This window comes from Ostrea edulis, chromosome 1 (genome assembly GCF_947568905.1).
Source record: "Ostrea edulis chromosome 1, xbOstEdul1.1, whole genome shotgun sequence".
Classification (NCBI taxonomy): domain Eukaryota; kingdom Metazoa; phylum Mollusca; class Bivalvia; order Ostreida; family Ostreidae; genus Ostrea; species Ostrea edulis.
The window spans coordinates 78,792,641-78,818,782 of NC_079164.1; the positions used below are offsets into that span (position 1 = coordinate 78,792,641).

General features: G+C 36.3%; 2 protein-coding genes across 2 annotated transcripts; one reads left to right on the forward strand and one right to left on the reverse strand.

Moving 5' to 3' along the window:
- Positions 1 to 1,250: 1,250 nt before the first annotated feature.
- On the reverse strand, positions 1,251 to 6,859 carry LOC125679788 (meiotic nuclear division protein 1 homolog). The gene is made up of 6 exons (XM_048919254.2): positions 6,724 to 6,859; positions 6,587 to 6,652; positions 4,369 to 4,542; positions 4,080 to 4,187; positions 2,698 to 2,857; positions 1,251 to 1,430 (listed from the first exon to the last, which is right to left on the reverse strand). Exons 1-6 carry the CDS (start codon positions 6,724 to 6,726, stop codon positions 1,324 to 1,326), a joined length of 618 nt encoding a protein of 205 aa, XP_048775211.2. The 5' UTR covers positions 6,727 to 6,859; the 3' UTR covers positions 1,251 to 1,323.
- Positions 6,860 to 6,975: 116 nt separating this feature from the next.
- LOC125679741 (uncharacterized) lies at positions 6,976 to 24,314 on the forward strand. Its single transcript, XM_048919205.2, has 13 exons — positions 6,976 to 7,100; positions 11,688 to 11,782; positions 13,410 to 13,522; positions 13,647 to 13,830; positions 15,545 to 15,649; positions 16,600 to 16,676; positions 16,760 to 16,873; positions 17,170 to 17,266; positions 19,511 to 19,679; positions 21,368 to 21,459; positions 23,401 to 23,568; positions 23,677 to 23,799; positions 24,005 to 24,314. The coding sequence occupies exons 1-13, from the start codon at positions 7,022 to 7,024 to the stop codon at positions 24,026 to 24,028; spliced, it is 1,440 nt and encodes a 479-aa protein (XP_048775162.2). The 5' UTR covers positions 6,976 to 7,021; the 3' UTR covers positions 24,029 to 24,314.
- The last annotated feature ends 1,828 nt before the right edge of the window (positions 24,315 to 26,142 follow it).

Below are 26,142 nucleotides of genomic sequence, written 5' to 3' on the forward strand. Positions count from 1 at the left end.
TGGAACATATGTAATATTTCAAACAAAACGAGGATGTAAAGAGGCCCACAACGAAGTCCTATGCAAAATAACAATGGGCGTTGTACGTCAGTTCACCTCTCAAAAGTGGAACGCGGAAATATTCATATTTTGTGACCAGTCATCCAAAATTACAAAACTTTGATTCTATTCACAATATGCACGTTGTCTTTGGTGATCAGGTCTTCCAACAGACTGTTGGAATTCCCATGGGCACGAATTGTGCTCCTTTGTTATCTGCTTGTTTCTTTATGACGCAGAATTATTGAAAACCTTCTACATGAGAAGAAAATATGTCTTGCTGTTATTTTCAATTGGACATTTAGATACATCGACGACGTTTTATCGATACTCATTTCATTCCTACGTTGAATCAATATATCCCACGTGACAACAGTCTTCCATGTCTGCTTCATTTCTGGGTATTTTATTCAGCAAAACTGTTAATGGCAAACTAACCAACTCAACTTTATGACAAAGTCAGCTTCCCACATTCACGAGCAAGTATCCCCTGTCGTCCAGTCACACCCGCCGTGAGCCCTATATCTTGATCAGGTAAACCGAGTTTTCCGTAGTCAAAATTAGTGTGCCAAGAACGGCCTAACAATCGGTATGAAACAAGTCAGACAGCAAAACCCAATGATAGGTTTTATTGGCAAACTAGATCATTATAACGACCATAGAATTTGCGAAATGCGACAAACATTTCTTTTTAAAAATTCGTGGACAATAATATACCGCAATAGCAATAGCATTTCAAGTATTCTTTAGGTAAAACATGTCATTTAAAAGTTAAATTGTGACTACAAAAATAAGATATTTTAAATTCCAAAAGTAACATTTCACTGGTTTGTTTGTAAACATAAAAGACTAGAGTCCTTCTTTACATAACACAAAGTTAAGGCTAAAATATTGCTCTTAACCTTGCATTCAAAAGGTCAAAATTTTAGCTTTCAACACTCGGAAATGAATGCAATAAAGATAAAGTGTACAACTTATAGAGCATGAAAAAACACATACATTTACATGTATTCCTGTCATAATATCCAATTAATACGGCACATATAAATTCCCTTCAAGGAATGATATAATGCGTGTTTGGTACTAAAAATCGCCCATCCTCAAACTCATTGCAGCTGTTAATCGCTCGTTTAAAAACACTTTCATTTCATTTGGCTTCTCTGAGTTTTGTGGTATTTGAAAGAAGAAAAAAAAAAACACGTAAGAATGAATTGCACCAGGAAAATATTTATTGCATAACAGATTTAACAATACAAACAAATTCATATGATTTTCAAGAAACTTTTATTCAACGTAGTCGAAATCGTCAGGAATTCCAAATTGTTTATCAATCACACTTTCTTCAAACTGAAATTTGTTTTTAATCCATGATTTAATGGAGAAAACATTATCTGAAAGAGAAAGTGAGTAGCACATCATTTGTAGCCATTAAAACAGTGAGACAAGCTTAGGATTCTTCTTTAATCTCTCTTATAAGCTGAGCTCAGTGATAAAGTAAAACTGAGTGCAATACAGAGATGAAAACTTTTTGGCACAAAAATATATTGTCACATGTCGGTGGTCAATAATACGATTTAACTTCCTAGTGATATCGTGTATCACGTGATCTGACTGTAATACCACGTGATCTGACTGTAATACAAATAATAAGTAGCAACATGAGCTACCTTTACAAATAGTTTTGTAACTATATGTGTGACTTTGAATTACTAAAATTTTCAGATAAATTATTAACTTACCAATTGTGGTTTATATGACCAAAATTATGGTTAACGCATTCACTGAGCATTTCAGAATGAACTGCTAAAGGCAAGTTAGATCACTAACTGACATTTGGACTCTACAATCTCTTTGCAAACAGAACACCTCTTTTATTACTCCAGATTTTATTTTTTATTTTTTAAAATTCATATAAAATAATGGAGAGTTTGTTTCACTCTTCTGATGGTGAAATCATAAGAGATGTTTTAACGAGCCACTAAATAAAATTTTGGTGTGATGAGCCACCTTAAATAACCATTTACGTCTTATCTGTAAGGACATTAAATGACAAATCATGACTCGTCTTTCCAAAGTTACAATTCCATCATTGTGTGACCGATTGCAAATTTCCTGGTATAAATATGTTATACTTAGATCATTAAAAGACCAATTAATTGTAATTTCCCTGTTGTAAGTTACAGTTATATTGGGGCGCTCGCTTCACAACCGTGATGTCCAGGTTCAATTCCCAATCCTGGCGCCCCATCAAAACTAAAACGTTTACAGTTAAGTAACTGATCATTTGTTATTTACATGTCCAGTCATTAATTGATCATTTGTAACTTACCTGTTCAACATTATAGGTGAGTCATTAACTGACCATTTGTGACTTACCTGTCTGAATTAAATATCACAGCTAGATCATTAACTGACCATTGATGACTTACCTGTTCAACATTACAATTAGGTCATTAATTGACCATTCATGACTTAACCTGTTTGACATTACGGGAGTTTATTAAATAACCATTCATGTCATAGCTGTTCAACATTACAATTAGGTCATGAACTGACTGTTTATGACTATCTGTCAACTTCACAATTTGGTCATGACCATCTGTGACTTACCTGTTCAACATATACAGATTGGTCATCAACTGACCACTTGTGTCTTACCTGTCCAACGATTAGCGGCCTCTTTTGCCTCTCCTGTTTGTTTCTGCACTGCCTCTATAACTTCGGGATCACATTCTCGGTACTTATCTATTTCTTTTAATAAGGAGGCTTTCTCTTGCTTTTTACCATCTAAGTCTTGGATTATTTGAGATCGCTTCTCCTAGTGAATAGAAATTATATATCACACATATTTTTATGTACAGTTGCATGTTCATATATATATAAAATCACCAAGTTCCAACAACACCCGGATACCTACAAGTGTCGGGCCCACAACAAGGATAGGGTGTATGTGGTGTATGGGATGGGAGTAAATAATGGCCACATTATGTAATTATTTTCATTTGTCCTGAAGAGGGGACAGGTTGTCCCGAAAATTTGACAATCTGGTTGTTCATGTCTTTGGTCATTTCAGTTCTTTGTAAATATATATACAAAGTGTATATCTTATTATGTAGTTGTGTCATACATGTATTCATGAAGCAGGCTCACATGATAGTTTGTGATGAAATATTGACGATCATAATTGTAATTTAATTGGTTGAGGTACAGAAACATAAACTGTAGGCATATTATTATGGTATGGTGCTGTTGTCTGTCAATCTGGCCACATAATCTTGTCTGCCCCTCACCCCTGTAATCAAACCAGATTCAAATCATTTCATTGTGACATAAGGATTGGTTGGTGGCATGTGACAGGATATGGGAGTAAATGTGGGTCCAAAAATCTTGTCCATGCTCTTCCCGTTTTGTCCCCTGGCACGGGGAAAAGAGGTGGGACACAAGTGATGTGATGTGTGAAAGGATGTGTAAATTGACTGAGCATATGGGTTTTGATCTTCAGGTTTGGACTCCTTGGTGGAGGGAAATTGATTGGGTCGAAAAAATTGTTACTTTATTACTATAATAGATTAAATGCTTTTATAGGGTTTGGATTGTGTTCGTACTGTTGGGATTGGGTATCAGGATTTGGTTTGAATGGTAAAATGTAGGTATATCATGCATCCGTTTAGTGGTGCCATTTTTAAAAATCAATTATAATTGGGGACAATCAAATCATCACACTATATTGTGCAAAAAAAAACCAAAAGACCAAAAAAAACATAACAATTATCAATATAGATAATTGACAGGCAAAAAATATAATAGATTTATAGTCATAACACAGAGTTTATCTTTCAGATTTAAACTCCTTTCATTTGTACAACATATAAACTCATATTAATTTCAAGTCAATATCATTACCATATTACAATCCAAATATCAATGAAATTATTCATTTGTTTCCAATTATATAAACCAATAATAAAATTTTATATTGAAAAATTTCCAAGTTGTTAAAAGTAACCTTTATAATTTTATGACGTTGTGAATGAACTCACAGAGTCTTCTTTTCCAATTTTGGCTTTTTTGATATTGTTTTCCAGAGTTCTTTTCTTTTCATCCAACTCATTGTTTCTGTTTATCAAATCATCAAGTTTTCGTTTTCTCTGGAGAGAGAAAAGAAAGACACATTAATTTGAGAAATGACAAACATTTTGGCTATCGCTCGAACTGCTGCAGTACACTTAACGAAACTCAAAGAACAAGATTAGAGAATAATAAGGACTCTTACCTTAACTAATTTCAAAACAATGAAAACACATACAACTCCATATCAAATATGCTTACATTCTGACTTGCTTTACTGGGGAATGCCCAAAAATAAACTGATGTGCCAATTTTATCTGTATCAACCATCCCGTCATCAACCAGGCTCGTAAGGATTTCTTTAACAGACATTGAAGTGATTCCTTTTTCTTTTTGACAAAGTCTCTCTAATTCTTTCAGTTGAAAAAAGTCCTTCTGCATCAGAAAATAACATCAAATATTTACTTTTCAGTGATATTCTCAAAGGTTGATAAACAAAGAGTATGACTCTCATTGACACCTTATCTGCAACTGTCAACATTTCAAATGATGGCAAAGATCTCTCTTTACATTTAATCTCGCTCCTTTGTAACTTTTTTATTTTCTTTTTGTCCCATAGTTATGCAACATCATCAATGCCATTTTATTGTATTTCACTATTTTCTCCCTCAAATCAAGATATACATGGCATAATTGAGTCTACAGCAAAGTCCTTATTTCACGCAAGTAATTGATAACACAAAATGACTCAAATGGCAAGAACATGGATTCACAAATGGACTGTTGATCAAGACTTGCATATTTCAGCACTGTAAAAATAAATGCTAGTAATTTTTGCTTCTCCCTAGAAAATGTGATAAAAAGAATCCTTCATTAGTACGAGTGTGGGATGGGGAAATTCCACCGATGGGACAAGATTCGCAGTCTAGGACGAGGCTTTGCCGAGTCATAGACAGCGAATCTTGTTCCAGAGGTGGAATTTTCCTATCCCACACGAGTAAATAATGAAGGATTATTTTTCTCCCATTTTACCAACAGTTTAGTGCATAAATTTAGGAGCCTTGAGAAAATTCTAAATTATCAAAATCCTCATTTGAACTTCAATGCAAAAACTAATTAGATAGACAGAAAGAGCATACCCAAAAATGGTTTACATTGCAAATGTCAATTAAAAAACCCAAGGTTGTGCATCAGAAAGTATACATTAAATTTTAAAGAAAACAATGCAAAATATTTTGCTTCACTGTGTAACGTAAATAATAGAAAATATATGCCGTCACAATCAAATGACGTCGCAGAAGTGCGAGACAGAAAAATCTTGCATGGCTGTCTCACATGGGTAAAGTCGATCTCATACTGGTGATAATGTGAGAAAAGTTTCTCCTGCGCATGTTTAGGAATCTACAATATTCTGTGCCCTGACACCCAAGAAGTGGTGCCTTTATTAACATTTTGGCAATGGATCCCATTGGGAGGACAAACTTGAATCTACTCTCTGTTAGGAAGCTTTTAGGTATATTTTAACTTTTCTGTCCAGGTGGTTATTGAGAAGATTTTAAAATGACCCCACCTTATTTTTGATTACATGTATCTCCCCTTCGATGAGGATATGACCTTTCATTTGAACAAACTTGAATCCCCTTCACCTGTGCCAAGTTTGATCAAAATTAGCCCCTGTGGTTCTGGAGAAAGATGAAATGTGAAACATTAACACTGCTAACTGTGGCAACAATGACGACAACAGATGCTAGACAAATTTTTATTACAAAAGCTCACTTGAGCCTTTGGCTCAGGTAAGCTAAAACAAGATACCCATGGGCCACATTGTTCACCTGAGTCACCTTGGCCCATAACTAAAGACTTTCCATATACATTTGCATGTAAAACCTTAGTCCCTATTCTGACCCCAACCTACCCCTGGAGGTCATGATTTTTGCAAACTTGAACCTACACTATGTCAGAAAGCTTTCATGTAAATGTCAACTTCTTTGGCCCAATGGTTCTTGAGAAGATTTTAAAAGATTTTCCCTATATTTGTATGTAAAACTTTGATCCCCTATTGTGGACCCATCCTGCCCCCGGGGGCCATGATTTTGAACAAACTTGAATCTGCACTATGTCAGAAAGCTTTCATGTAAATATCAGCTTTTCTGGCTCAGTGGTTCTTGAGAAGAAGATTTTTAAAGATTTTCCCTATAAATTTGTATGTAAAACTTTGATCCCCTATTGTGCCCTCATCCGACCCCCGGGGGCCATGATTTGAACAAACTTAAATCTGCACTATGTCAAAAAGCTTTCATGTAAATATCAGCTTCTCTGGCTCAGAGGTTCTTGAGAAGAAGAATTTTAAAGATTTTCCCCCTATATATTTGTATGTAAAACTTTGATCCCTTATTGTGGCCCATCAAACCCCCGGTTTTGAAACAGAATGTCTCGCTGTAGGGGATGTGTTCCCAACCTGTTTGATATTGTCACATACCTTTTCATAGAAGAACTCCATCATTCTGCTTCTCTTCTCTTCCACGCTTAAACCACGCTTTTTTGACTGAAATAGATAAAGCAACGTTTAACGTCTTTTTTTCACTGAGAGAAGATGACTTATTGTTATCTACATACCATCTTCGTCGGTGTCAGCTGAACTTCTACTTTTAGTTTATATTTGGCGCTATAATTTTATCTACTTTCGTTTCTGAAAACATCGATCCCGTTTCAAATAAAAATATCAATATGCACGAGGCATCATTCATTCGTAGTCGAAAGAAAATTATATGGGCAAATAAATCTACAAAATTCAATATTTACAAATAAAATATAATTGAATAAAAAAAAATTCTAGGCCTAGTAGAAAATGGATTCATATTAGTGTATATGTCTCGGGATCGGGATCTTACTTATCGTATCATAACGAGCTAGTATGGATAGAAAGACGCAGTATAAACATAGAGCACAGAATGTGTCCAAACTAAGACAGAGACATAAAGCAGAAGAATTGGGTAAGATTGTAATCGTGAAGAACGGCCTACAAAGTGTAAGATCCAGCGATGACACCTATTTCCGTGATAACCACGCGGTTCTATTTTGTGTGCATGTTGTATGATTTAATGCGCAGCAACTTTTAAAAACCTCATACAGCCACCCCGCGATTCTCAGGGTTTCACTCTCACACTGTACTATGTACGACACATTCACACGTGTGTGACAACCAAACAATCAGCACAGCAAAGTACGTAATAAATTATAATATATCCAAACGTATACTAATCAACAATTTAAGTCATGAACTTGATATCCTAATAGCATAGAAATGTGCATGCAGGAAATGCTGCGTGACATTTCTCAGCGATGTCATAATGTTGTTGATGGATGAAGCATGACGTATTAGATAGGACGTTAGTGTCATATAGGCCTAAAGCTTCCAAGAGCATTAAGTTTTTGTCAAGACTTATTTATATATAAAAAAAAAAAAAAAAAACCATCGTGATGACCTAGAGGTTAGAGCGTTTGCCCCGCATGCAAAAGGTCGGGGTTTGAATCTTGGCCGTGACAGACCTAAGTCCAATAGTCGTTAAAACAGGTAGTGACAGTTCCATCGCCAATCGCTCGGCATCAGGTGTGAATGTCACAGGTCCTCAGAGATGACCTTAAAAACGGATGTCCTGTGTCACAGTAGGTGTGGCATGCTAAATAACCCTCACTGATCAATGGCCGTAAGCGCTGAGTAAAGGTCTAAATTTGAAACCCTTCACCGGTCTTGGTGACATCTCCATATGAGTGAAAAATTCTCGAGAGAGACGTTAAACAAGATACAATCAATTGAAGTATAAAAAGGTATGACTACTGTCACAGTAGCGGTCAGCTGGGTTCGATTGCCAATGGTCAGATAGCTCAGTTAGTAGAGCACATGACTAGAGATTCAAGGGGGCCTGGGTTCGAATCCCAGTCTGGTCTGTTGAATTTCTCCCTGCCTGTTACATTTGGTGCCGTAGACCAGCCCCTGGAACTGGCAGGTGAAAATGCCTGCCATGGGATTAAGATCCTTGGTTGATATCTTCAAGTGTGAAGACATTTAAGGAGGGAGGAATGTAGTGGTCAGCTGGGTTCAATCGCCAGTGGCCAGATAGCTCAGTTGGTAGAACACCTGACTAGAGATTCAGGGGGTCCAGGTTTATATCCTGATCTGGTCCGTTGCAGATTCTCCCTTCATGTTACACTACATTTGCAACACCCTACAGTTTGAGGTATTACGAATCACATATTTTTAAACTCTGGTGACCTATTGCAATTGGTTGTCGTCAGTCGTGCGTTAACAATTAAACATTTTTAACTTCTTCTTAATAACTATCTGTCCAATGCTTTTCAAATTTGGTATGAAGCATCATTGGGACAAGGGGGACATAAATTGTAAATTTCAAGACTCCAGCATCCCTGGTGCCCTAGGGGCAGGGCAAAAACTGCCCCAAAATGACAAATTTTCAAAAATCTTCTTCTCAAGAACCACACACATGTAAGAAAAACTAAATGCTTAGTGATGTAGAGCAGGAAGGCCTCTACCAAAATTATGAATTTCATGATCCCTGGGGTAGGGGTTCTGACCCCAGGGTGGGGCCAAACTTGTTATATGTAGTGTTTATGTGCAACACACTTAAATTACATCTTCTTTAGTGCTGTTAATACTAAATTGAAAGTAAATAGATATTTAGAAAGAACTGGTATTCCTTTACCAAAATTGTAAATTTGATTATTCCAGGAATAGGGGTTTTGGTATCAGGGTAGGGCAAATGGTCAGTTATTAAATGTGTGAACAATAGACATTTTTAACTTCTTGATAACTATCATTCCAATTCTTTTCAAATTTGGTATGAAATATATTTGGAACAAGGAGAACATAAATTGTAGATTTCAGGATTCCTTCACGTCAGGGGCCTATGGGGCAGGGCAAAAACTGTCCAAAAATGACCGATTTTCAAAAATCTTCTTCTCAAGAACCACACACATGTAAGAAAAACTAAATGCATAGTGATGTAGAGCAGGAAGGCCTCTACCAAAATTGTAAATTTCATGATCCCCGGGGTAGGGGTTCTGACCCCAGGGCGGGGCTAAACTTGTTATATAGTGTTTTTGTGTAAAACACTTAAATAACATTTTCTTTAGTGCTTTTGAAACTAGATTGAATCTAAATAGATAGAGCAGGTAGTCTTTACCAAAATTGTAAATTTGATTTTCCCCAGAGTAAGGGTTTTGACCCCAGGGTGAGGCCGAACTTAGTATATTTAGTATTTATGTGTAAGTTTGCTGATACTATATACAATCTAAATGCATACTTAGGAATAGCAGAAAAGGATGTACAAAAAATGGTGAATTTCATAACCCAGGGTTATGACTTTAGGATGAGTCTAAATTAGGGCGAATTTGTTGCGCTTAAACTAGTTTTAGTTTCGAATCAGTTTAGTAAACTATTCATTTGTTTTTTGAACTAGTTTAAAACCAGAACTGGTTTTTTATTTGTTTTTACCAAAACCTAAACCAGTTCGTTAAACCAACTAAACCGCCTCTGGGAACAGTTTATTCGGTTTACGAGAGAGGCGGGAAATCAATCCAGCATGGCGACGCACAGGCACTTGTTTCTGTAAATAACTTACGACCTCTGTATACTAATAATAACACTTATTATTACAGTGTTTTCCATTCATTTCATTTGAACAGGCCCATTTAGAATTGTAACAGGCCGGTGGGGGGGGGGGGATATGGGGATTCCCCCCATGAAAACTTGGAAAATTAGACGCAAAATCCTGCATTCTGAGGCATTTCAGGGGGCAAAATGACCCTTGTTCATATGCCACTTTTTAACCTACATTTTTAAATATATACATGTACCAAAGGGTTGAACATTTTTACCTCGGACAAGTTAGTCACAGTGGTGTTAAATACACACCTTTCCGATGTTTTGACTGGAAGAAATCATGTAATGTATTCGTTCGACGCTTCATTATTTTTCACTGCCATGTGCTTCTCACGCGCAAGGTGAGAGTTTAAAATATCGTCCAATCAAAATCGCCGTTTCAAAAAGCTCTCGATAAAAACATAAACAAGGAAGAAATATGAAAGATATTTATAACCAACCAATTGCTACCGCATACTTTCTTTGCAAAGATCGATCGTGTAAATCAACACACTGAAATTGACAACATATTATTTTTTGATTTTTTTATATTTGAACCGGCCAGAAAATCGTTTGAAATGGTCAATTTGGCCGGCGGCCGGTTCTTAGGGAAAACACTGTATTAGTATACAGAGGTCGTAAGTTATTTACAGAAACAAGTGCCTGTGTGGCGACGGCATCACCTGTGGTTTTGAAATGTGCGGTATGCAGTTTCGAGTCAGAGATTATCGGGGACTTTCAGAATCATTGCTGCAAGATATTTTACTATTTGTCATATGTGTAATAATTTAGATTTAAACTGTTCATTTGTTTCTTTGCTGTAAACCAAATTGAAACCAAAACTGGTTTGAAAACTAGTTTCAAACTCATAAACCAAAACCTTAGCCAGTTTATGAGCAACAAATTCGCCCTTAGTCATATATTTTGATGTTTTAATGTTAATACACCTATTATTTAAAGCCTTTTATCAGTGTATGCACTTTTGAGGGCAGTGAAGTTTTAAGAACACATCTTGTTTTATACTGTTGCTAAACATTAGAATTTAGCTTAGATATTCAGAACAGGAAATTTTTTCTAGATTTCATGGAAGTAGCGATACTTTTTCACTAGTATTCAGGTGACCAATAAGGCCTGTGGGCCTCTTGTTACCATTATTGTGGTAAATGCTATGAATGATCTTATCCTGATTGTTCCTCCTCTGTGTTTCTGCAGCGTGTGTGTGCAGAGGGGATGTTATTAACTTCAAAATCAACAAGAATACGTACCAAGTAAAAATAAATCTACTTTTAGAGATTGTGGGTAAATCATGCTACTTAATTCAATACACTAAAAAGGCAGTCTTCTTGATATGGTATTCGTCAAGGTCGTTTAATAAAAGATAGACTCGATTTGTATCATAGATCTGTCAACTCATAAAACCGACTTTCCATAAAAAACTTGTTGGTTGTAGTGTTTGCATTCAAAATTTAATAGTGATTAGGATTACCCTAAATGCAGGACTTGAAACTAACATTTTATGTCACCAATCCAGCCAGACTGATAGGATATAATTTCAACCAGTCCACAAAAATATTTACTGTCCAGTCTACCAGAGTTTTTCAGAAATAATTATACATATTTCGTTAATGTTATTAAAATAAAATAATGGAATTTTACTTGATATGCTTTAGACAATATTGTAACACTTATGTGAGATTTATATATTTTACTAATCTGGTTTGTCGATATCTACAGAGGAATGCCAAATGTGTAATCAAAATTTCATAAGTACATATGTATGTTTTCAAAAATGACGTTTTAGAAAATTGACCAGTCCATTCGGACTGACTAAAACAATGCTGTCACAGAGTGACAGGCATATGCTAATTTCGAGTCCTGAAATGATTGTACACGTATCTCATCCTGATTGTTTCAATTACAGCCCTTCGTAAAGACAGGAAAGAAAAGCTCTTGAGTTCTAAGCGATTTCGCTTTGTTGGTGGCGAAGATCTCGCAGATGAAATATTGCATGATGAAGTAAGTTGTTTTTATATGCCTGCATAAAAATGCGGGCGTATTATGCTATACCGCTGTCGTCCGTCTGTCCCTTTAACTTTGTCTTCACAACTCCTCCTAAACCCTTTCGTGGATTTTGATGAAACTGATACAAAGGAAGATCACAATGTGGAGCTGTGCATATTGCAAGGGGAATGTTGTCCAATGTTTTTTTAAAGAAATTGTGGCCCTTGGGACTTAATTTTTTCTATTCAAAATACTATCATGTCTTTGCAACTCCTCCTAAACCCTTCAGGGAATTTTGATGAAACTTGTTACAAAGAAAGATCACAATTTGGAGCTGTGCATATTGCAAGGGGAATGCTGTTCAGTGTTTTTTAAAGGAGTTGTGGCCCTTGGACTTAATTTTTTTCTATTCAATATACTTTGTCTTCGCAACTCCTCCTAAACCCTTCAGGGGATTTTGATGAAACTTGGTACAAAGAAAGATCACAATGTGGAGATGTGCATATTACAAGGGGAATGCAGCACCGCTATGTTTGAAAGAGTTAGGGCCCTTGGGCTTAGATTTATTTTATGCAAGTATCTTGTCTTCACAAATCCTCTTAAACCCTTTAGTGGATTTCAATGAAACGTAGTACAAAGGAGGATCACAATGTGTAGATGTGCATATTACAAGGGGAATGCTGTCCCACTATTTTTGAAGGAGTTACAGTCCTTGGACTTAGATTTGTTTAATGCAAAATGCATTGTTATTACAACTTCGATGAAATCCTTTTGTGGATAATCCTTTCTTACTTGTGCAAATTCCTTGGTTAATAATGTATGCGGGTATATCATATACCGGTTTAGCGGTGCCCTATTTTTGTACATTGGTCAGTCTGGAGGCACAAGGGTTTGCTCCCTTTAAAAAAACATTGAACTTCTTGCTAAAATATTAATTTGTGTTTACAACATTTTTTAATGGAAGCAAATCCCTTTGTTGGAGACTTACCAGGGGATATTTAAAGATCCTATCAGTCGTTTGTGTCTTTGTCAAATTAGGACGGAGGAATGTGGAATATGGTGATAGGACTTTTATGTTTTACATGAAAGGTGAAGATAACGAACAGTGATCAATCTCATAACTCCTATAAAGGTGAAGATAACGAACAGTGATCAATCTCATAACTCCTATAAAGGTGAAGATAACGAACAATGATCAATCTCATAACTCCTATAAAGGTGAAGATAACGAACAGTGATCAATCTCATAACTCCTATAAAGGTGAAGATAACGAACAGTGATCAATCTCATAACTCTTATAAGCAATACAAAATAGAGAGCTTGGCAAACACGGACATGTGTATTCCTAGTGACAAGTCCTTCCTTTTGGTAATAAAGTTTTGACCTCATGACCTTGATCATGGGGTTTTACATACTTTTAAAAAAGCTTTAAACTAGGCCATAACTTTTGAGTGGTTGGTGATGGGGCTTTCATATTTCACATGTGTATTCCTCCTTATGACTTTTCGTGTGGTATCAAAGCTTTTGATCTCATTACCTTGACCTTGGGGTCAAGTGAGTTAAAATCGTAAGAAAAGTATAAAAATGGACCAAATATGAGAAAAATTTGTATTCTTATGATGCATTAATTTCTTTGTTTAGGTTGTTAATGCGGCAAAGGGTTTAGAAAAACCAGGAGCCCACAGACATGAGAATCTAAAGGCACTTCAACAAGCGTTTTCCCAAGGAACAGCCTTCATTGACACATTTTTCAAGTATACAAATCAATATACCATAATGCATGTATAATTTTTCCATTTTTAAAAGCAAAAGACAGATATGTATTTTATATCATGCATATCAAAAGGAAATATGTTATTACATTTACTTTTTGGAAAGGGTTGAAAATGCCTTGAACACACTTATTGGCATTTACACTGGAAGTGATGCTGGCCTACAACTGGAGGCAGCATGGTGCATTACTAACATTTCCGCGGGAACGAGCGATCAGTCAATGATCATTTGTAAACAAGTGGCCCCTTACCTGGTTACCTACCTGAGCAGTGGAGTTCATCAGTTACAGGTAAATTTTGTAGTCCTTACAGGCAGTGCAGCGAGTGACCTAAAGGTGTGCTCGACTGATAACAACATTCATATTGGGCACTATTGTTTTTAGCTTGATTGACTTCTATGGGACTTCATAGAAGAAGGCCACATATTTTGCTTGATTGATTCAATACTTCATATTATGTAGCTTTGTTATCAAAGTAGCAAGAACCCTATTGATTTTAGGATCAAAAGGTCAAGGTCACTATTGGACTTTATAGAAAAAGTTTGTAGACACTCATTCCAAGGGGATACACCCCGCCTTGCAGATCTTTTGTTAGTTGATGTGTTGGGTTATTCAAAATTACGACTTTGAGAAGACGTTCAGGTACACATACACTGTACATGTGTTTCTACAATGTACATGTATTCATATGTTTGATAATTTATTGTTTGTTTTTGATGGCGTATGAGAATTTTTCATTGCCACTGAGATGTCACCAGCTGTGGGAGAAGTGCCACAAATTTAGACATGTGCATGGCACTTTAGGTTGTATCAGTTAGGGCCTGTTACCCTGATACAGTAACACCGTTTGTAAGGTCTCGTCCAAAAGACTTATGTCTTTACCAAGCATTTGGTTAAGGAGCAAATCACAACCTATTCTTTACATCTTGAGCTTGACACGGCCAAACTATGAGCAGAGCTCGTGTCTATGACCTCCAGGTCACATGAAATATTATATTGATCAAAGTGTTTTATGTGTCCATTTTAAAATTTTGGTTTAGTTATTCAGTGTGTGAAGAAAACTTACAAAATTTGCACCTGTTCTGTGTATTTTTTTAATTTATCTGAGGCTGTCCTAATCACCTCAGGCATTAGACTGTGTAACACCCACCCTGTTTTATCTCTCCTGAGCTGAAAATTCAAGTGAGCTTTTCTGAAAGATCACTTTTTGTCCAGCATCCATCTGTCCATCTCTAGACGTGTAACATTTTTTACTTCATCTCCAGAACCACATGGCCAATTTTAACCAAACTTGTGATAAAGCATCCTTGGGTAAAGGAGATATGAAATTGTTTTAATTGAAGGTTTACACCCCTTTCAAAGACAAGGTAAGTAAGAAATAGTGAAAATATGGTGGCATCTTATAAAAAAAATCTTCTCAAGAACCACTATAAGACCAGAAATGGCAACTGAAGAAATGTAAACAAAAAATTCCATTACAATGTAAAATTCCCAATCTAAAGGGATTGGGACCCTGTCCCAAAACTAGCAATAGCCCTGGTCATGAATCTTGGAAAAATCTTCCAAAAATTCCTATCCCTATCAGCAAGGCCATCTTAGTCGTATTGATATTGAAGAAGTTCCATGTTGTGTGAATTAAAGTTTGGTGAAGTCTTAACTTCGTGGCTAGGTTAGGGTCATAATATGGGGTCAGAATTTGTCATTGGAGTTAAAGACAGTTAATATCTTTTAAGGAACAGAATGACCAAGTTGATTTAGGTGAGCATCACAGACCATGGGCCTCTTATTTGTATTTCCACAACAAGAATAGTTGATGAAGAGAGCAGTTTGATATATGTGATATTTATAGAATATGAAAAGTACAACAATTCACGGACTAAAGAAATGTTGATGAATAGTGCAATTTATTGCATTGCTGGAATGTACCTACATGTATTGATTCAAGTGTTCAAAGTTCAACATCTAGCAATTAGAGATAAGTATTTAATTAATTGTATTGGTGTAGGACCAAAGTGCCTGGACACTGGGAAATTTAGCAGGGGACAGTACTGAGTGCAGACAGATTTTACAAGCACAAGGAGTTATCCCCCCTCTTGTACAACTTCTGCAGGCAAGTCAAGAGAGAAAAAAACTGTCAGACTATCAAAGCTTTTAATAGATGATTAATACGATGATGTCATGAATATTTTGAAGGAAAAAAAATTGTTAAAATTATAATTCACAAACATCCTTGGGTCAAAAATAACCAAAGGAATTTTGTGAACAAACAAATTTCTTTGTGCAAAAATTAACAGTTCATAATATAACCAAGCGACGTAGGTTTTATTAAATTTATTAACAACTAAAGGCAATGGCAGATCTGAAATTAACAAATCACACACCACATTACATATGCAACAAAATATACAATTACATAAATTCATATTCGTATTTCCCTTTAAAGAAGTCAAAATATTCCAATGAAATGTATATGATCGACTTTATTACTTTACTTCAAAAAGTAACAAAATTTATAGTCCTTGATCAAAAAACGGTCATTTCATAGTAGAGAAATATACTGATAAAAAAATAGTTCAACGTACATAATTATCAATCAGTTAATAATAAACATTTCAAATATATACCTTAAGGTGTGGCACAACGGGCAGCTACATGTATAGGTCTACTCCCTCTAAAACAAATTTCCCGCACTGATGAAAATAGCCCACGAAACTTATTTATAGAAGAAAAAGTTATTAAACTGGTTTTAGCTAGTGAGTGAATTCCTACAACCAACCTGGCCAATAGAATGTTGTGAATAGATTTCATTCAATTAATATAGCACAGCTTAGTATTGAAAAATGTAGAAAATTCAATTAGATATAAAGATCACCCTGCCACAATAAAATCAGAAACAAAATAGTAAAATGGTTACTGGCACTTGAACTTATATGGCAATTTCAAAGAGAAAATGGAGTTTGATATTCATTAATTTTGCAATGTTTAGAATAAAAAAGTGTTCAAATTTCCTTCATCAGTTGTTAAAACCGTTACATAAATGACATATTTTGGTTGAAACAGAGTCCACATCCCTCAGTGGTTCAGTCAGCAGCGTTTGCTCTATCAAATCTGGCAAAAGAATCCACAGACACCTGCAAGTAGGTTTTCAAAGCATTGTGATTAAAACATGAATATCAAACTAAAACAAAACTGATAATTTTCTGCAACACTTTGCTTTCAGAGAGATGATCCAGGCCTCTGTGATTCCTAACCTTCTTTCTCATTTGTCATATTCACAAGAAAATCTGGATGTTTTAGCCGAAGTATCGTGGGTGTTCACTTACCTTGCAACTAGGTAAGCTGTTATTGTAATACTGGGAACCTGTTTTGTCAACCAATGCTTTTGTTAAATTATTTTGGTATTTAAGACCTTTGATGTTGACAACCTACAATGTCATGGACAACATATCAGAAACCTTTACAATAATGGGGAGATTCTCTCAGTATTTGTACAGATATTACTTGTTACTTGATGCCTGTGTTAGATATTACTTGTTACTTGATGCCTGTGTTACGTAGATTTCTCTCAGTACTTGGACAGACATTACTTGTTACTTGATGCCTGTGTAATGTAGGTTTGTTTATCTTCAGTGGGCTCTTTCTGGAGCAGCTATCAAGTAATGGAGTGATTACCAAGGTTGTTAGTTTGCTTGTGACATTGTCAGACATACTGCCCCACAAAGCTCAGGTATGATTCACAGACCTGCTTTTTCAAATTATCAATGGTGATGGGGGGGGGGGGGGGGGGGTACACATCTTGAATTGTTGTTACAATATTACCTATACACTGTAACACTTTTATGTATTAAAAAGCCTGGTAGAATAGGAATGTTATAAGTGGGAACCATCGTCAGAAACCCACGGTCGGTCGCTCTCCGTTTACCTCCTGTTGGACAAAACGATATTTTTTGCTGGAAGGTGTGTCTTGGCTTCTATATGCGATTGGTCGCTTTACCATTCCTTATTGCGATATTGAACCAATGAAAAAGCCCCTTTTTTAAGTGTTGGGGTGCATTGAAAAACATGCTTTTGAAGCGAAGATTTTGACTACATTTAAGTTGGACAAGTTACAAAACTTTCAGCGAGATGTTTTATCTGCATTATTGAAGCGGAGGGGGTATTTGTGTCTATAAAGACTGGGGAGGGAAAAGCTTGTGTTACCAAACGTTTACTACTGCGTACGAGTCTATGAACAGGTCTACATGTTCAGCACTTGTAGTCTCGCCACTTTTATAATCATACGGGAGCAATGTGTATTTTTAATGGACTTGGTATTTCAGTTTATATACATGTAGGTATATTAAGTACTGCCGTAATTTGTTCCAGTTGTGTTGTCGGCACAATTTGAGCCAGTAATTGTGACCTTCTTTACATACCTCTCTCGTGTAAACACAATTGATGTTTCACCTAAGGGCTGTTCCAGAAATGATCAAATGGGGGGGTCGGGCGGCAAACGATATTTTTTTGTGTGGGTGGTCGTATTTTCTCATATTTTAATTGGTCCGTGGTTGGACTGTTAAAAAAATATTTATTATGGGTAGTGGGTAGTTTCTATTGTTTTATTTTGTGCCACGTGGGTGTTGAGTTTTCAGAATATTTTTATTGTCGCTCTTGTCGTGTTGGTTACAAAACGTCGGAGGGAAAATTGAAAACGTGCTTTCGAAATCGGAAATCGGAAGTAACATAGAACTATTAGAGTTGTCGCTCTTTGCAACGCATAACTTTCCATTACGGCACTCTTCAAATTAGAGGCGCGTTTAGTAGGGTCCCTTTGGACGTGATGGCGGCGAACTCTGTTCTGTAGATTATTACAGTTTACAGTGCATCGATTTTGGGAATATTTTGAAAGCAATAGGTATTCCGTTTTCTAATAAAAATAGGCAAACCTTAGTTGATTTATACGAGGGTACCGATACGTTATATTTATCAGTCGGTGTGATGGTGATATAGAGGCCTCCGGGCGCGGGCTCCATTAGAAGACGAATGATTCGTGGAAAACATATCCATACCCATTTCATGATAATAGCATCGTTTGGACTCCCAATCTTTCCAACATTCCCGCCATAGATGCCTTTGATTGTTGATGTGACATCGTTTCTTCAGAACTACTGTGATACAATGTCGCACAGGCATTACTGCGTCATTGACTAGAATATTTGTCCCGAAAACCTCGCGAGATTTGTACCGTTTTCATTTTTAAAAATATTTTTGTGGTGGGTCTGGTTAGTTTTTTTTTTTATTAGATGGGTCATTGTAAAATGAGTTTATTAATTTGATGGGTCATGGGGTAATTTTTTATTTTTTTTTATGGTTGCTTGGTATATACAAAAGGTGCCTCCCGACCCCCCCATGTATTTATTTCTGGAATAGCCCTAAGCTAATTACAAAATGACGTGAACGGGATTGTAAGACCATATCTAAATTCTTTGCATTTAATTTTTAAATTGTATCATGCATGACTGACTTTATTCACGTGCCATGAAGCAGTGATGATAATAAACATACCAGAGGTGGATCCAGGATTTCCGAAAGGGAGGGGGCACATGTGAAAGTGAAGTATTAGCCAAAATAACCAGCCATTTTGGGTGCCAAATCTGGAGTTTTCATCTATATATCTTTGATAGTGGCACAACAAAACACACACACTTTCATGGGCGCCACTATTACAGCTGACACTTTGAGTTCCGTGAATACTTATAGCGATTCCCATTGGTCATTGATAGGTCACTTAAGGTCATGCATTTTAATGAGTTATGCGAAAATATCGACGTTGTATCCCACGGTAGGTTAATGGAGAGCGACCGACTGTGGGTTTCTGACAATGAGTGGGAACTTGCATCTTTCATATCACATATTGTTTGATTTCTTTACTTTTGATATTCTTAAGATCATGTAAATTTTTGTCAAAAACATGTTATGATTTTGTCATCAGGCAGTGACACCTTTACTGCGTTGTCTTGGAAACATATGCAGTGGACCAGACCAGTACACAGGAATGGCAATGCAGAATGCAGAGTTGCTACCATGTCTCTGTAAATACTTGACCTCTGACCTTCGGCATGTTCGCAAAGAAACTCTCTGGGTTCTTTCCAACATGACAGGTAAACACTACTGTGTATGTGACAGGTAAACACTACTGTGTATGTATGTGACAGGTAAACACTACTGTGTATGTGACAGGTAAACACTACTGTGTATGTATGTGACAAGTAAACACTACTGTGTGTGTGACAGGTAAACACTACTGTGTATGTGACAGGTAAACACTACTGTGTATGTATGTATGTGTCAGGTAAACACTACTGTGTATGTATGTGACAGGTAAACACTACTGTGTATGTATGTGACAGGTAAACACTACTGTGTATGTATGTGACAGGTAAACACTACTGTGTATGTATGTGACAGGTAAACACTACTGTGTATGTATGTGACAGGTAAACACTACTGTGTATGTATGTGACAGGTAAACACTACTGTGTATGTATGTGACAGGTAAACACTACTGTGTATGTATGTGACAGGTAAACACTACTGTGTATGTATGTGACAGGTAAACACTACTGTGTATGTATGTGACAGGTAAACACTACTGTGTATGTATGTGACAGGTAAACACTACTGTGTATGTATGTATGTGTCAGGTAAACACTACTGTGTATGTATGTGACAGGTAAACACTACTGTGTATGTGACAGGTAAACACTACTGAGTATGTGACAGGTAAACACTACTGTGTATGTATGTGACAGGTAAACACTACTGTGTATGTATGTGACAGGTAAACACTACTGTGTATGTATGTGTCAGGTAAACACTACTGTGTATGTATGTGACAGGTAAACACTACTGTGTATGTGACAGGTAAACACTACTGTGTATGTGACAGGTAAACACTACTGTGTATGTGACAGGTAAACACTACTGTGTATGTGACAGGTAAACACTACTGTGTATGTATGTGACAGGTAAACACTACTGTGTTTGTATGTGACAGGTAAACACTACTGTGTATGTATGTGACAGGTAAACACTACTGTGTATGTATGTGACAGGTAAACACTACTGTGTATGTATGTGACAGGTAAACACTACTGTGTATGTATGTGACAGGTAAACACTACTGTGTATGTATGTGACAGGTAAACACTACTGTGTATGTATGTGACAGGTAAACACTACTGTGTATGTATGTGACAGGTAAACACTACTGTGTGTGTGACAGGTAAACACTACTGTGTATGTATGTGACAGGTAAACACTACTGTGTATGTATGTGACAGGTAAACACTACTGTGTATGTATGTGACAGGTAAACACTACTGTGTATGTATGTATGTGTCAGGTAAACACTACTGTGTATGTATGTGACAGGTAAACACTACTGTGTATGTGACAGGTAAACACTACTGAGTATGTGACAGGTAAACACTACTGTGTATGTAGGTGACAGGTAAACACTACTGTGTATGTAGGTGACAGGTAAACACTACTGTGTATGTAGGTGACAGGTAAACACTTTTAGAGAGTTTTGAAATTCATGTAGAAAATCAGTGGAAATATGTTTTTGTACCCTCCCTTCCCCAATCTTGAAAAGGATTCCTGTGGGCCTGATATAACTGCAAGTTGTACAAGTTCTCACAAAAATTGAATTCTTTGAATGTAATAAGGAGTCTAGAGCAAAACCATATATTTTTTTTCTTCTGATGAATGATTACATGGTATACTCATTGATTACCTTATCTGATTATATAATTATATTATTATATTGTATTATTATGCTAACTAGGTGATCTTGCTGTCTGTAAGGAAGTTACTTTTGGGCCAATACTTCCACACATTCTGGAACAGGTGCCTGCAGCATTTGACATTAAAACAGAGGTATGCATAAATAGATGCCATTGTCTTTTACTATTAAATGGAAGTAATGCAGAATGGTCCCAAAAATTCAACAAAATTTTGATAAGTGACTGTTTTTGGAACATTTCCATATGTGATGCTGTTACATCCATTTCATTTGGGATACACAAAATTCTCTAGTATTACCCATAGCTTTGTCAACAGAGAAACATGAAATACACAAAATTTACTAGTATTACCCACAGCTAGCTTTGTCAACAGAGAAACATGAAATACACAAAATATACTAGTATTACCGATAGCTTTGTCAACAGAGAAACATGAAATACACAAAATTCCCTAGTATTACCCATAGCTTTGTCAACAGAGAAACTAAATTGGTTCCCCGCTAATCGGTGCAACACACAAACAACGGGTAAGTGGTACTTTGATTAGCCCAAATGAGCCGATTTCATTGGCCAATTGATTTTCATGTCGCACTGGAGAAATCCCGAATGGTAGAGTCGTTGTAGCCTAGTTATGACGTCAAAGTCTACCGCACTACGTTATGAAGTTTCCTGCTTCATACTTCACTGTACATTCGTAACGTAGTGTAGTAGACTGTGACGTCAAAGTTAGCGTCGTTGTTGTTTTGAAAGGAACTCTCATTATACGCGTGAGATAATGATACAGCCCAAAGCCTGGTTGTCAACAATTGGCGCTTACCTGTTGTACATGAGAGAAGTGAGGTCAACAGGGTACCAGTTTACAGAGAAACATGAAATAAACAAAATTCCCTAGTATTACCCATAGCTTTGTCAACAGGGAAACATGAAATACACAAAATTTACTAGTATTACCCATAGCTCTGTCAAAGAGAGAAACATGAAATACACAAAATTTATTAGTATTACCCATAGCTCTGTCAACAGAGAAACATGAAATACACAAAATTCCCTAGTATTACCCATACCTTTGTCAACAGAGAAACATGAAATAAACAAAATTTACTAGTATTACCCATAGCTTTGTCAACAGAGAAACATGAAATACTCTTATATGTACCTCAGGTAAAGTTGTCATAATTTCATTGTTAAGGTCACTGGGGAAATTATGTTAAATCATTTTTGTAAGATACAAGTAGAAATATTAGTTGCTCATATTTGACACAAAGCTTGCTTCTATCTGAATTGTGTGCTACTTCCTCTGACAGTGAACGTCATTTGGAATTCTGGAGAAAGTCAATGTCACAGATTTTGTCCTAGTCTCAACTTTGTAGTACAGGAATAGCAGAAGTTTGTACATGTTGTCTAACAGAAAGATTGCAATGACCAGCTGTGTCATCAAGAATACTAAGATCAAGTTCATGTGGAATGGTGTTTAGTTTGATTATATTTAGTAAATTTGCAGACAGAAGGCAAAAGTCCCATAGCATGTTTAGAAAGTCAAGGGTTAAAGAATGAGAAGTTCAGATATATTAGTTCCATGGGGATCCTTGAATAGATCCTCAGTACCCCTTGCTTGCAGTAAGAGGCAACTAAATGGGGCTGTCCTTCGGGGGATACTGCAAAAACGGAGGTCCCGTGTCACAGCAGGTGGGCACAATAAAGATCCCTCCCTGCTCAAAGGCCATAAGCGCCGAGCATAGGCCTAAATTTTGCAGCCCTTCACCGGCAATGTTGAAGTCTTCATATAAGTGAAAGATTCTCGAGAGGGACATTAAAGGATATTCAATCAATCAATCAGATATATTATTAGAGTATTTAAAATATGGACAAGTTTGAATGTACCCTTCAAGAGGTGATAGCGCTGCTCTTGTTAAAACTTAGATATGAAGAGCAATATTTGATTGTGTATACATGCACATCACTTATAGATCTTGCAATCACAAACTTCAAAATTCTCACACCTCATTAATTTTGCATTCTTAGAAATATATTATCAATTTTTGGGGGGTTTAAAATTATTTCATTATTTTTGCAGGCTCTGTATCTGTTGTGTAACTTAGGTTGTCATGGTGAGGACATCTGCAACCATTTAGTGGACTCTGGACTATTACAGTGTGTGGCCCCAGCACTGAAGTCTCATGATGTGGAAATCTTAAATCTGGCACTGGTGCTGTGTGAAATGACACTGAAAATGATCCCAAAGGTGAGAGGGAGATGGAGAGAGAATTGAATTTTGAAATTACTTCTATATCTCAGATTAGTTAGAGTCATGACTCCCTATATTTGTCCAAAAAAATTGTGAAATTTACAGGGAAGAGAAATTTTTGAGAAGGAATGTGAAGGGATGGTTAAACTGGAGGCTTTAGAGTACCACAACAATGAATCTATTAGGACCGGTGCTAACCACATCCTAGAGATGTATTATGGGGAACAGGTAGGAGAAGTGTTTAGAAATTTCGAAGATGTGTGGACTGCTGGCAACTGTTGATTATAAAACTGTTAAAGAGACCAATAATTAAATGCAATCTTTTTGATGATACAATTATGTATTTTAACTGGTTTTAATTGTTCTGTGGCATTGATTACTCATATTGTAAAATATTGAGTTGATAGTGATAAGTTGTGACTGTTCTTTGTAGGTGGAGGAAGTGGACATGACTTAAGAGATTCAATAAGGGTTTTTATAAATACTGAAATAAGAGCTGTAAATAGAAATTTTACGTGATCTGTACAGCGTCAAACACTCAAACACTTAGCTATTGGAGAGCAGAAAGAGGAAGATGTGTCGGACAAACGTGCCCAAGGAAGTCTGTTAAGTATAACTGTACCAGTCGGGAGGTACAGGCCTACTGCCATATAGATAGTGGAAGGTCAAATTTTATAATTTACACAATTTTTACAAGATGTAAATGTAGAGGTTGCTAGCATAATAAAAGACTAAAGCTGAAATGTTTTGTGCTGGTGTATGAACATTGATGTGACCAATATTTAAAAGATTTAAAAGCATTTGAGGAAATAGTTACTTTAAAGTGAATTGTTTATTTGTTCCTTCCTCACTTATCTGTGACCAATTGAGGAATCTAATCTTAAGTGGGTGTCATTGTAGGTGTAGTACTTTTGAGTAAGGCTACACTTGTTGAAAAGTGATAGATAAATTCAATATTTAAGGATTGAAGTTAACTTTTGGCCAATTTATAAGATATATCTTTGGAATGAAGTGAAGTTAAACCAAAATGACATGTACACTTTATATATTTCACATTCTAACAAAATTTTGATATGAAAAATCTTGTGTGTATTATATGCCTGTCACAATGCCACACTAAACAATAATTTGAGATTTTTTTGTACAGAATAAGTTTTCACACTACACTGGGTTATTAGCCACATACTGGTAGAGTTGAAGGTGATTACTAGCTTAGATAGCAGTGTAAAGTTTTCACAATTTCATTTTTTCCTCAGAACCATCAGGCCAAACTTGACACAGAGTAGTATCCTTTGGTTTGGTGAAGGTCAAATGAAGAGTCATCTGTCCTTCTAAAGGGAGATAATCAAAGGGCAAAAATTGGAGTGAAGTCTTTTAGAAATCTTCTCAAGAACCACCGGGCCAGAAAAGATGAAACCTGTGTGGAAGCTTCCTAACAAAATGGGGACCCTTGTTTGTCCAAATCATGGCTCCTTAAGATAGAGGTCTTTCAAATGATAAAGACAATAATTACTAAAATTTTGGTCCCAACTTGGAACCAATACCCCTACCCCTCGGATCATGAAATTTACAATTTTAATAAAAGGTTTTTTGCTCCTTCTAGCTAGAAATGTTTCAGAAACATGTATGCCCCCCCCCCCCCCCCCCCCCCCCAGTGTGGAATTGAAAAGGGTTATACACATGTATCATGTCATTGAAAGTAGCGCCAAAACAATTCAAGATATTGAGCAGACAGTATTATATTCCTATGTCCAGAGCGGATTGACCATGTGATCTCAAAATCAATAGGGGTTATTTATGCCTTAGGCTGTACCAGTGTACCAAGTTTGGTCCCAACCAAGCAAATGATTCTCAAAATATAAAGGAGATGATATATTACTATGTCCAGTTTGACCTTTGACCATGTGAACCCAAAATCATAAAGGTTCATCTTCTTGCAATGTACCAGTGTATAAAATTTGATGTCTGTCAAAGAAAGGATTCTAGAATGTTGAGCAGACAATATTTTCCAATGTCCACAGTGGATTGACCATGTGACCTCAAAATCAATAGGGGTCATCTACTCCTTAAGATGTACAAAGTTTGATGTGTGTGAAGCAAAGGATATTGAGTGGACAAGACTTGTTGGAGAAAATATATTTCTATGTCCAGTTTGACAATGTGAACCCAAAATCAATAGAGTTCATTGTTAAAATGCCTAATTCGCTATCGTTATTTGCCATGGTGTTTTTCTATTTCAAAGTGATATATATATATATATTTTGTATTGCTTATGGGATTTATGAGATTGATCATTGTTATCTTCACCTTTGATCTCGATAAACCGCCACGGGTTCTAGTGGTCGGTGAAGCGGAAGCTTGGTCATTATCGATCTCTGGCGTACCCCTGGGCGGGAGAATCCCAGTAATCGCGGTATATAAACCAGAAAATGAACTGTAGACTACATGTAGTTGTTTTATACCATAGAAAAATATTTCAGTGTAGCTATGGTTTCGTTTTTAAGAAAATTATTACATACCACTAAAACCACTTGAAATGTACACAACAAGAAATTGCCAATTATTTTACTG

Bases quoted from the DNA above. Each gene is read 5' to 3' on its own strand.
- LOC125679788 (XM_048919254.2), bottom strand. The intron at 2,858-4,079 runs GTGAGTTCATTC...TCTATTCACTAG, and splicing joins AAATTGGAAAAGAAGACTCT to GAGAAGCGATCTCAAATAAT. The intron at 1,431-2,697 runs GTAAGACACAAG...TTTCTCTTTCAG, and splicing joins GGCCGCTAATCGTTGGACAG to ATAATGTTTTCTCCATTAAA.
- LOC125679741 (XM_048919205.2), top strand. From the start codon at position 7,022: ATGGATAGAAAGACGCAGTATAAACATAGAGCACAGAATGTGTCCAAA. The intron at 17,267-19,510 runs GTATGATTCACA...TTTTGTCATCAG, and splicing joins TACTGCCCCACAAAGCTCAG to GCAGTGACACCTTTACTGCG. The intron at 23,569-23,676 runs GTGAGAGGGAGA...TGAAATTTACAG, and splicing joins CACTGAAAATGATCCCAAAG to GGAAGAGAAATTTTTGAGAA.